This window comes from Prosopis cineraria, unplaced genomic scaffold, assembly GCF_029017545.1.
Source record: "Prosopis cineraria cultivar Desert tree isolate PC_DT_omini unplaced genomic scaffold, ASM2901754v1 PC2, whole genome shotgun sequence".
Taxonomy (NCBI): domain Eukaryota; kingdom Viridiplantae; phylum Streptophyta; class Magnoliopsida; order Fabales; family Fabaceae; genus Prosopis; species Prosopis cineraria.
The window spans coordinates 11,487,471-11,499,319 of NW_026555333.1; the positions used below are offsets into that span (position 1 = coordinate 11,487,471).

An 11,849-nucleotide genomic window follows, 5' to 3' on the forward strand; every position below is an offset into this window, starting at 1 on the left:
TTCTTAATTAATTAAACCATGCTTTGCATTTGACCTAAAGTTTAACGTGCGTGTATGAAACGAAGAAAAGAAGAATAAACAATGAATTTTGGGATTGGTCAACCACGATAGCTGTGTACTGTGTTATATCTTCAGGAATAAATTTTGGTTTGATATGCATAAAATACAAGGATTAGCATCAACATCAGCTTTAAATATACGAAATAAATATAAACAAATTTTAATTCATGAGTCGATTCAGCACTGTGGGAATTACAATTATTCTTAATATTTTGACCTAAAAATTCTCATCTAAGATCTAACTGTAATTATATAATAGTATTAGTTATATTTTGAATTCAAACAACCTTTAATTAACCGAAGAGATCAAATTGAGCATTCAAACAAGTAATCCCATTTTTTATTTTATTGACATACAAATTGATAATATATAATAATTTTGACTTTGTCTATTGAAGAAATAGTCTCCTCAGTTCAATCAAAGGAGGTATTCTAATCATCAACAAATACATAAATATCAATCAGCTTAACGTATCAAGTTCATAGAAACATCACATTATTTATGACATGAACAATACCATGTATTCTTTAAACTCAACATAATTGACGAGAAAAATACCTGTAATTATATAATGCAAATATAGCCCGTATTTGGGGAGGATGATGTACGTTCAGCGAAAGTGGACCAAGCGGCCTTTATTGAATGATAAAATCATAAATGAGATTGACGAAGAATGAGCATTGGGATGTGATTGACCCTCTCTTCCTTCAGGCGTGACTGAGTCTGAGCAACAAAAGTTGGGTAAATCAAAGACACAGGCTGGAGGGATACGGATCGGGTGGAAAATCATACAGTGACTGAAAAATGAAAAATCCTCACCATAAAATTTTATCCAATGATTAATAAGAAACAAGTGTATAAAAAAGCTCTTCATTTATAAACACACAATCACATTTTATTTAAAATAAAAATTTATAAAAAAATATAATATTTTTAATAAACATGTTCATTACTAATTTAGATAATATAAATTTTATTTGAATGGTCTAATTTAATATTAATTTTTTTTTATTTTTTTATAAATTGACTATCTAAATATACTCTAGATAGTTCATAATTAATATTAAAATTTTTTATAATCCTTATAAATTTTTATTTTGATAAATATAATATTAAAAATAAAGATTATTTCTAGCACTTTCTAAAATATATTTTTTAAAAAAAATTATAAGCTAAAAATTTTAAATATGAATCAAAATCAAATCTAAATTGTGAAAATTTTATCTGAATAGTCATTTTATAAAAAATAAAAAAATTAATATTAAATTAAATTATTCAAATAAAATCTGTATTGTTAAAATTAATGATATAACATATTTATTAAAAATATTATATTTTTTATAAATTTTTATTTTAGATAAAATTTGATTGTGTTTATATAAATGAAGAACTGTTTTATACACTAATTGCTGGTCACTTGGGTAAAGATTTATTTCACTTTCCATCACCACACCGTTTACACTGCACCTGATCCAGGTTGGAGTGGTGTTGTCAGACACTGTAAACGCTGTCATCAATCAAATCCATGGGCAGCAGTAGCTCAAGGGTTACATTAAGAGAGAACATCATGCGAACAACAAACTTTGTCATACACGACATGTCTAAATCACCCAATCACAACTCACAACGTATGCCTTAAAAAAGTACGAGGTACATACATCCAATAATCACATTTTCTAGTAGAAACCTTACAAATTACTCGATCTCTTGACATTGCAAGCTTTAAAGTTTGCACACATTCTTCTTCAATATATACAGCTAGTGGATCTGAATGGATGATGAATACTTACAAGAGCTGAAAATCACTGACAACATAAGATTTACACTTTCATGAACCTAAGCATGACAGAGTAGAATGATATTGTTAGTCAAGGTTACACTACAGCATGTCACCTAAATAGGAGGAAACATCCATCCCATAGTCCATCCAAGAAGCAAACCAGCACCTGCAAGTCCTAAACCCACGACAAAAGCAACAGCACATCTTTTGATCCCATTTCTTCTATTACTGCTCTTGCTCTTTCTACCACCACAATGACCGTTCTTAAGCTGCTTCCCACGACATGGGGTCCAAGGTAGGCCAGCTGGTAAGAGGCTTAACAATGGCTGGTTTTTGTTTCTTAGTTGCAGGCAGAGGTTCTCAAGCTGCAGAAGGTGGAGCCACTGCTTGTAAGCAAAGAGTTGCGAAGCCTGTCGGAAGAAGAGACTGAGGATGTGCTCCTTCTCGTTGTATGCTTGTTGCGCGGCTCTCTCAGCCTCTCTTGCTCGTGTTTGAGAGTGGCACAATGCTTCCAACAGCTGAGCCTTGGAATTGGACTGTGAGTTCATAGGTTCACCCTTGCTAGTTGAGTAGGAGTCTTTGCTCTGGTTGGAGCTGGAGATATGTAGAACATGGCATAATAATACAATATACAAGAATTTCATAGCTGACGCTAAAGAATAACTAAATATGTTCAAGCAAATTAGTACAGGCACATAATCAGAGCCATAGTCAATTGGACCAAGAGATCCAGTAAACTTGAAATCAAGTGGAATCACGATTAATCCATTCTAAGACGGATCAAGACTAAGAAACTCTCTTACTGGAAGGGAACTCGTAAATCATATGATAATTTCCACAATAATGTGAAGAATCATCATCTCTACTCCCGGAGTTAGTTACTAGATAGACACAGTGGAAATATGAACTGCTACTTGTTTGACAGAAGACTCTTACAGCGGTTCAAAATCCGAGCAAGTAAGCAAGTTTTAAGAAGTTTCCATAAAATACTTGAGGAAAACTAGCCAGTTTCAGTCAAGAAAATGGAATAATGGAGAGGACAAAAGAGCATGACATGCGAGCAATGGAAATTTTTTCGCATGACAAATCTTGCTTCTATCTTCATTAAAGTCGGATGGAAAAAATTCAGCAGATAATAATCTAGAACCCTAGTCAAACTGACATGACAATTAGTGCTTTAAACGACAAGAAACACCGATTTGCCTCCAAGATAAGCTGAACATAATGGAGTACTGCAAAAGGATTGTAAAGTGCCCCTCTGCAGCAGCATTACCTGAACAATCTCTCTGAATCCTGTGATGATGAACAACCAGAAGTAGGGGTTCCAGAAGTATGACTTTCCACATAGGAAGAATTCTTCTCCGCTTTTTCATTTAGAGGGGATGGCAGAGTCTTGTCATGGTCAAGGCACTCTAAGTAAGGAGATGGTGTGTTCCTAAAATGCTTAATCTGTGGTTGAGGAAGATCACAGTTTTCAACATGCTCAAGCGACTTCTGAGCAACCAAGGAAGCCAACTCATCTTTTCCAGCTTTGCGCCACCAGGGCCCAATTTTCTCAGCACCTATCCAATGTGAGTCTGAATCAGATGACGCCTTTTTACATTGTTCAGAGATCAGGAAATCGGTAATATCCCAGTCCACAAAATGATCATCTTTAAACAAGAATTTCCCCTGATCCTTTTTCTTAGCTGTAAATTGTAGATCATTATTCAGTACAGCCTCAATTTTTGACATTCTGCGATTGTTATTGTTTTTCATATGGGTATTAGAGCTATTCCATGGCTGTTCCACTGCTCGATTAGCACTTCCAATGCAAGAAACAGAATCAATGTCTTTGATAGATTGAACATCCCCAATTTTAACATTATCATCAACCAAACCTGCACCGTAAGAACCAAGTTCACCCTCCCAGGAATTCAGATGTTGACATGTATAATTTGCCTCTTCTCCTAGGTTGCTTTTCACATGTAGCCACCACTTCATGTCTGGCAATTTGTCACAATTTGGGTTATGGGGCATTCCACCTGAGCTGGCCTGATCATTGACAGAATTGCGAGACACCCAATCAGATTCCAATGTTTTAGAAACTGATGGTGGGTGGTCAGAAGAATTCAGTGGCATCATAAAATCACGAGTGAAACAACGATTAGCTGCATAAGAGGCCCTTCTTTCTGCTGATTCCATTATTCTTGTTCTCTATGGGACCTGTTTTGGAAAATAATCCGAGAGGGCTAACTGATAAGATAGAAACTCAAACATATTAACAGGGTGTTAATACTTTTATCTCCAGTACATTAACAGAATAGTACATTAGTATACTACCAATCTTCAACTTAGCCTGAAAACAAGGGATCAAAGGAAAAGTATGCCCACTTGCAGATCTCTCTCAAAAATCATTGTAGAATGCAGGCTGATAATTTTTTTCCTCTTCCAAAAGAAACCTTTCTTCTACTAATTATTTAAAACAAAAAAACAAAACAAAACCACGTAACCCAACTCGAACACAAAAGCATCGGAATCATGATCATTAAACAAGAAGTTAAGAAATGATTGATACAAGATGAAGATGACATTAACAAAAAAAAAATGACAAAAAAAAAACGAAACCAATAATAACAAGTTAAACCGCGTAATATAGTATATCAGGAATTCAGTACAATAACGAAGCTTATCTTATCCCAGAAAGAATTCAACCTCCGGCAGCATAGGAAAATGCTAATTTTGTACATCATCGACTGAAATAACGAAAACCCAAAAACATAAACTATTTTTCATGATTGTGTATTGCCCATGGAAAGTCGATGGAAAGCCCAAACAATGCATGGGGACTTTGTGTGCTATTTGCACAGAAAGAAGTATATCAATTTTATATGCCCAAAATTCTGCTTACAATTAACACCGTCGTTTCAAAACAAGCTGGATCAGAGAAAACATCTCAGATAAGTCATCTGACACGGTTTTTCCAGCCAATTACATGAACAATACCAAACACAGACACCCAAATCACCAAACCCAGAACAGGAATGCAAAGAAGAGCACGAAACCAAACGCTCGCAAGAGCACCACGACTAATATTTAAATATATGGGGGAAGTTATAACACGTCAACAGACACGTTAAGCTGTGTCAGATCACAAAGAAGCAATGATGTTTTTAGAAACGAAATGAAGAAACAGAGAGAAGACGTACTGAGGCAGACGGTTTCTTTCTATTTCAGGATTTGGCAAGGCATCAGAGTGGTCGAGATCTGAAAAGTAGTACGGGAATCTAGAATTGGGGGAATATTTCCATTTCCGTGATCTTCTTACCCCAAGAGAAATTCCCGGGACACGATGATCAAGTGTAATCTGCCATATCCGGGTTGTCCTTCCTTCGATTTGTGACTTGCAAGCGTTGTTGCTTCCTCAATCTGTCCTCCCATTAAATATCTTTCTTTTTCTTGATCTTTAATTTTATTTCGCGTCTTCGGTAATAATATATGGATGATCGTGGTTGTTAACTGATTTAACATCGGTTCAATCACAGTTTCACTCTTGAGCCAATAATCGGTTTAATAACTGGTGATTTTTAGTAGTTTGACGATTGCTGGTTGCACGATTCCGACAAGGTTAAAGTTAAAGGATATTTTTGTCATTACGCAGAGAATGTTTTGAAAGTTAAAAACTAAAAATATTATAATTGTATTTCTCTTTTCAGAGTTAACCATCAACACTACTATCTATTAGTTAAAAAAATATTTTATGTATATATATATATATATATATAAATCATGCATATATTTGTGCCACTTGAAGATAAAACTTGGAGACTACGGTGACACCTTAGTGGCACTATATGCTTAGCTGCTTGTAAGCCAAGCCATGAGACACCCTTGTGGGCTGTGGCTTCTGTTTCGATGCTTTCCTTTTTCCTTTCTATATTGGTTTGGCCTTTATCCTTTATTTTTTTTTTATAACGAACGAGGACGCTTTATTATTTACTAAATTATTACGTTACACAAATTAAAATTAAAAAATTTAGAATAAATATTATTAATATCAATATATCTAAAATGATTAAATTTTTAAAAGTTTTTCTATTATTCAATCATTTTTTATATATTTTATTTATACACATCTTGTCTTTGATTAAATTTAAAATTTGTTGCTAATATGTTAAATTATTAAACCTTTTAATCTTAATAAATATTATAAATATCAATACTAAAAGGTTAGAAAGAAAGAAATGATTTGTGTCTAAAATACATAAGAAAGTACACTCTTACATTCTCACCCAAAAGGAAAGAGATATATTTTCTCTCACACACACATATATATATGGTCAAAGAATTGAATGTATATTGTCCACTGAATCATTTCCGTCTTGCTTTTTCAATGTGAAAAGATAAAGAGTTGTGATGTTATCTTGTTAGTGTGAAATGTATGGTGAAACATGTACAGATTAAAGGGTCAAGATCATGAGATAAAGATTGATGATCAAAGTCAAATTTAAACTTCTTTTTATTTCTTTTTTTCCTTTTTATAGATAATGTTTATAGAGGATAGTTAATAAGAGTTGATTGATACTGAGTACATAAAATTAATAAAATACGTGAAAAATGAGAAAAAAAATTAAATGTCATTGATTAGGAAAATTGAAAAGGCATGAGAAAATACAACAAATGTAGAAAGATAGCCGAGTGAAGTTAATGCTAACAATTAAAAAAATTTAAAAATGAGACTGATCTTGAATCAATGCTTTTGTGAAAGTACACTAAAAATACATGAAAAATAGAAAAATAAATTAAATCTTATTGATGTGAAAATTTGAAAAGCGGTGGACAAGTAAGCAAATGGAGAAAAATAGTCTAATGAAATTAATACTAACGATAAAGAAAATTAAAAATGAAAAAATTTGAAATAGATTTAATGCTCTTGTTCCATGAAAATAAAAATCAATGAAAAAAATAAAAAAAAAACAAAAATAAATTAAATTCTATCAACCAATCAAAAAAATTTAATTACATCAACTAATGAAATAATAATATTAATATTAAATTAAAATTAAATTGATTATACAAATATTAATGGACTAATGGAATAGGATAATTAACATTACACTGATATATGTTGATCAATAGGAGAGAAGAGATTCGTGATCAATTACCTTCATTCTACAAAATTTGTAGATATATGTGATCAATCACCTTCATTCTACAATATTTATAGATACATATTAATGATTGAGTGTGGTATATGCAATTTTAAAATATATTTATAGTATTATTTACCAAAACTTGTGTGATTACGTCTTTCAAAAAGTACATACTTTTTAATGAGTATTCCTCTTTTTTCTTTAAGTACGCTATTTTACAGAACCTTTGAGAGGGGATTGAATTTGACACCTCTTTCAAGTTAGTTAAAACATCTTTGGTCAAAAAAGATAGTTAGTTAAAACATCTTATTCACAATTATTGAACGCATAACATTTTTTTTCAACTAAAAGGAACATTATTAGATGCAATAGAAAATACATGCAGACGTGATTTCATCGACTAGATTAATTACACGTATACCCATATTTAATCTTCTCCATCCATATTAAATTTCGTAGGGTTTCTTTCTTCTATACTCCATCCAATTTCAAATATCAGAGAAAGTATTATGTACTTTTTCATTTACAAAAAAATATAGATTTCAGAAAGTATTTATCACATATTTCTCAATTTGTCTTTCATAGAGTTAATATTTATTTTTATTAGACAAATTTGTTTCATCAATTACAGGATACTTTTATCCAAATTTTTTAATTATAAATATAATTATTATACTTAATTAATTTTCTTAAATTGGGTGAGCAAGTACTCCATTGAATCCTATTTATTAGCCCTATTTTATAAGGTTTTATTGATCCTTTATATAAATCACCCTTCTTTATTTTTTGCAAACTTTGATGCACAATTATAAAAATATATTCCAACAAATTTTAAAAAGAAATAAAATATTTCAATTTTTAAGAAAAACTCTTCCCATATATCAAATCACTTTTTTTTTTAAATTTAGGAGCAAAATTAGAAAATAATTTATTTTTTTAACTAACTCATTTTAATTTTAATAAGGTAATTAAAAGTGACTCATAGAAAAAGTAACTTTTTTCAAAGAATTGATAACTATTAAACAAAGAAGTCATGATGCTTGTATCATCATGAAATTCTCATTTGATGACCCAATAAGTGGTGTGTAACTTGGTCCAACTTACTTTTGATCGGATGATTTGACGTCTAAGCATGGCAAAAGGAAGATATGAGGTGTAGTCATGCAATTAAATACTTGTTTGGTTTGTTTGGAAATATTATTCGGTTAAACATTTTTGTGTGCCCACTTAATAATTGCACGATTAGTTACATCCATATACATAATTACATATTAATTTTTAGTTATTGGGACTTTTAAGTCTCATTCCCTGTGATTAATATTTTTACAGGAGCGAGTTTGGCTGAGAAAGCACTAAAGGCGTGACTTTAGTATATGAGATACCATCTTTTACGTTGACTCTTATTTTGAATCATGCAATATATCTAGTGCTAACTTAGGACATGTATTATTTTGTGGAGCATATAGATTCTAATCTTTTTATTAATAGCATTTATATGACCAAGAGGATCATATTTGTCTCTCTTGATTCTTGACCTGATTTAAATATCGTGCCATGAGGATCCTGTTTGTCCCTCATGATTCTAATTGCTTTTTGGTTCACATAACAACATTAAAAAAATTTGTATTTGGAAATTTTTTGGGATTCTGCCACCTTAAGATAGGATTTTACACCAAATACTGATTTAAAAATTATTATTTTCTTTGATATGAATTGTTTTACATTGTTTACCATTAGGTAAAATTTTATTTTCAATTATCATGGTAGAGCTCACTCATTATGTTAAATTCTTTCTACTATATTAGGCTATTTGTAAAATATTTTATTTAGATAAACTCTTTTCTACCATAGTAAAGTTTTAAAAAGAAGTTTAATTATTTATTATCATGGTAGAAATTTTTCTACCATAATGAGGATTCGATGATGTAAAAATGATTTATTGAATTAATAATTTGTAAAAAATTGATTTGAAAATTTTAAGATGTTACAGTGGGTAATTACTTTATTGGGAGGTGAGATTATGTTAAAAATGCCTTATATTTTTTAATGGAGGAAGTATATTTTAGACTAAAGAATGGTTTTAGAAAGTGATTTATATTGTGATTCGAAAGACGTAGTATTTTGTAACATTCTAGTTTTAATCCCTTGATTAATTAAATCTAATTAGGATAATTAAGTAAATTGAGGTAGTGCGTGGTCAGGGAGCTCTAATAAGGATATTTGATCGTATTTCAGCTCAAATTGTGGTTTCGATTTCAAGTCAGGCCACTAGGCATCAAAAGAAGAAGAAAAATGAAGAGTGATATTGCTTGTGTCATATGCCATGACGTGAAGATCATCCGCTGCAGCACATAAACACTTTTAATGCAAGGAAAGACCTCTCTATGCCATGCGTCATGACGCGTGATCATTTTCTACAGATATCAATTGCGAAAATGAGACAGAAAAGGAAAGGAAGAAAAAAAAAGGAAGTGAAAAGACACATCAAACTTTACTAGGGTTTACTTGTGGACGACATTAGAAGTATTTTGGAGGCTACAAATACCTAAGGTAAGTACCACACTCATTAAGCTTCCCATTTATTCCACATTTATGAGTTTATATTAGAGTTTAATTGTGAAAGATTATTTTTTGATCTATATAAATTATGGGTCTGAATTTATTGACTCAAATGGAGTTAATGAAAATAGATTAGAGTATCTAAATATAATAAAATGAATTTTTGGTGTCTTGGGTTGTTAGGCACCATTAATGTCCAAAATTTGCAATTTAAAATGGGTGATTGGAAAAGTGTGATGCCATTAATGAGAATTTAATAGTCAATTAATATTATTGGGGACTAAGGATAGATAATAAATCTAATAGATAGGCTCGAACTCTTGTAGAGTGGACCTTAGACAATTAAGAAGTGGAGATTGATGGTTTAATACTTAAATTGACAATGTTGGTGAAATTCAACTTGGTTAATTATAGTTTTGGCTCTTGGTCACCTGTTGGATTAAAAATTCAAGCTTGGAAGCTAGTAGATTGAGGGGTAAATCTTTGACTTCTTAAAAGTTTGAGATAACTGGGGGAACCTTACTTTAGGTAGTTATATGTTAATTGATTGTTAAATGTGAATTGTGAATGTTATGATTGTTTTTTAATGTGAAACCATGTATTAGTTTCAATGAGTGTATGAAAATTTGAATGTGCATAATGCTATTTTTGGCTTGAAATGCAAAAATGTGAAGTTAAGAAAGTTTTTAAATTATGAACATGTGTATGCTTTTAAAAAATAAATGTGATATTGTGTAAAGGTAATTGTCTATTAATAAGAAGTGGATTTTGAGATAAGTGAGAATAACGTTGAGAAAATGAAAAAAATACATATTTGGGTAGTGTACGATCGTGAGCCTAACGCGATTGTTGTGATAATGAGTAAGTAAAAATGAAAATATGAAAATGAGCGAGTATTGATTATGGCATTATCAGTGACAAGAGTTTGCCTAGGGATAGAGAGTAGAGAAAAATTTATATGATATTTAGGCTACCCTCTAGTGCACGAGAGTATAACCTTGTCCCATAGTTTGTCGAGGGACCATCCTATAGTTTGTCGAGGGACTAGAACCTAGCTATCTCTACCGGTTCAATAAGGAGAATAGCCTAGTGTATAAGACACCTCAGAGATTCGAGAATGGGGGAAACCGTGGTCTGAGAGTGAGTCATGTGATTTTTAGCTGAGTCATACCTCACGATTGGTGAGCTTGGGTAGTCCAGTCACACGGAAAGAGTCTTAAATTAGTATTATAGCCTACAGTTTTGATTTGAGGATTAAGGTTGGTTGATCATTACCTATTCAAGTATATCACACGTATCAGTTGTAGCAAGTCACATGAATAAGAGGTCATGGTCATGTATTTGAGAATATGGTGACAATGTACTTAGTATATTTGAAATAAAGAAGCTATTAAATGAGAAATGATGAGTTATGATATGTATGAGTATGTTTTAAGTACTTGGTTTCTTATGCATGTGCTTGACTTATAATGGATATATAATTGTTTTACTTTGGTTATTGAGTAGCTAGGCTCACCCCTTTCATTTAACACTTTTCAGGCTCTAGATTTTGGTGCAGAGAGGGAGAAGGCTCAAGAGGTTAGGAATTAACATATTCCTATTGTATGCCTCTGGCTTAGAATTATTTTGTGTAATAGCCTATAAATGCCAATTCTAGAATGCATGTTATCACACTTGCACTATTTTATTATTGCAAATGTTAAGATTTATATTTGAGCCCTGAATATTTGTATATGTTGAGATATATATATTTATAAGGCTAAAATACTAGTACAAGTATAGAAATGATGATTTGAACATATTTGGATTGAATTGGATGCGAAATTAATGACAATTATCTCCTCTGTTTTTGGTAAAATGGGGTTGAGTAGTGAATCTTATTATACTGTTATTTGGTACTTGTGACGTGTTGTACTAGTAGTCCTAAGTTCAAAAGACATGGTCCCATTGTTAGGAAAAGTTTTTGGCACTTATTGAGAGTTTTGGACACCCATTTTGTGTGGAGGTGGTGAAAAGTGGTTTAAATGCATTTAAGTATCCAACTTCCCCGTGTGACTTGTTCTAGAAGTGAACCACATGCCATTAGCTAGTTTCACATCATTTGGACATCGGAGGAGAATCGAGACTCATTAAAGTTCCTTGATTCTGTCAAATGATAGCAGAATTTGCCAAATTTCATGCAACACACCGCGGTGTGTGGCACAGTTATGATGTGTGTTGTGCACAAGCCGTGGTGTACTACTCTATCGCACATTAAAAGAGTTATTTTCATTGTTTGCGATTTTTTTCACTTCTCCGAGGTATCTCATACTTCTAT

At 31.8% G+C, this 11,849-nt stretch overlaps 1 protein-coding gene across 2 annotated transcripts; it reads right to left on the reverse strand.

Annotated features, from left to right (window-relative positions):
* Window positions 1-1,663: 1,663 nt before the first annotated feature.
* On the reverse strand, window positions 1,664-5,315 carry LOC129303538 (uncharacterized). 2 transcript variants are annotated; one of them, XM_054942913.1, is made up of 3 exons: window positions 5,030-5,315; window positions 3,115-4,076; window positions 1,664-2,435 (listed from the first exon to the last, which is right to left on the reverse strand). In XM_054942913.1, the coding sequence occupies exons 2-3, from the start codon at window positions 4,023-4,025 to the stop codon at window positions 1,955-1,957; spliced, it is 1,392 nt and encodes a 463-aa protein (XP_054798888.1). In that variant the 5' UTR covers window positions 4,026-4,076; window positions 5,030-5,315; the 3' UTR covers window positions 1,664-1,954. The 2 variants fall into 2 exon arrangements, with proteins under 2 accessions (XP_054798888.1, XP_054798887.1); XM_054942912.1 differs by having other exon boundaries at window positions 3,115-4,046; window positions 5,030-5,314.
* Window positions 5,316-11,849: the final 6,534 nt, after the last annotated feature.

Coding starts and splice junctions, on each gene's coding strand:
- LOC129303538 (XM_054942913.1), bottom strand. CDS start 4,025: ATGGAATCAGCAGAAAGAAGGGCCTCTTATGCAGCTAATCGTTGTTTC. Junction 2,436..3,114: donor GATTCAGAGAGATTGTTCAG/GTAATGCTGCTG, acceptor ACATATCTCCAG/CTCCAACCAGAGCAAAGACT.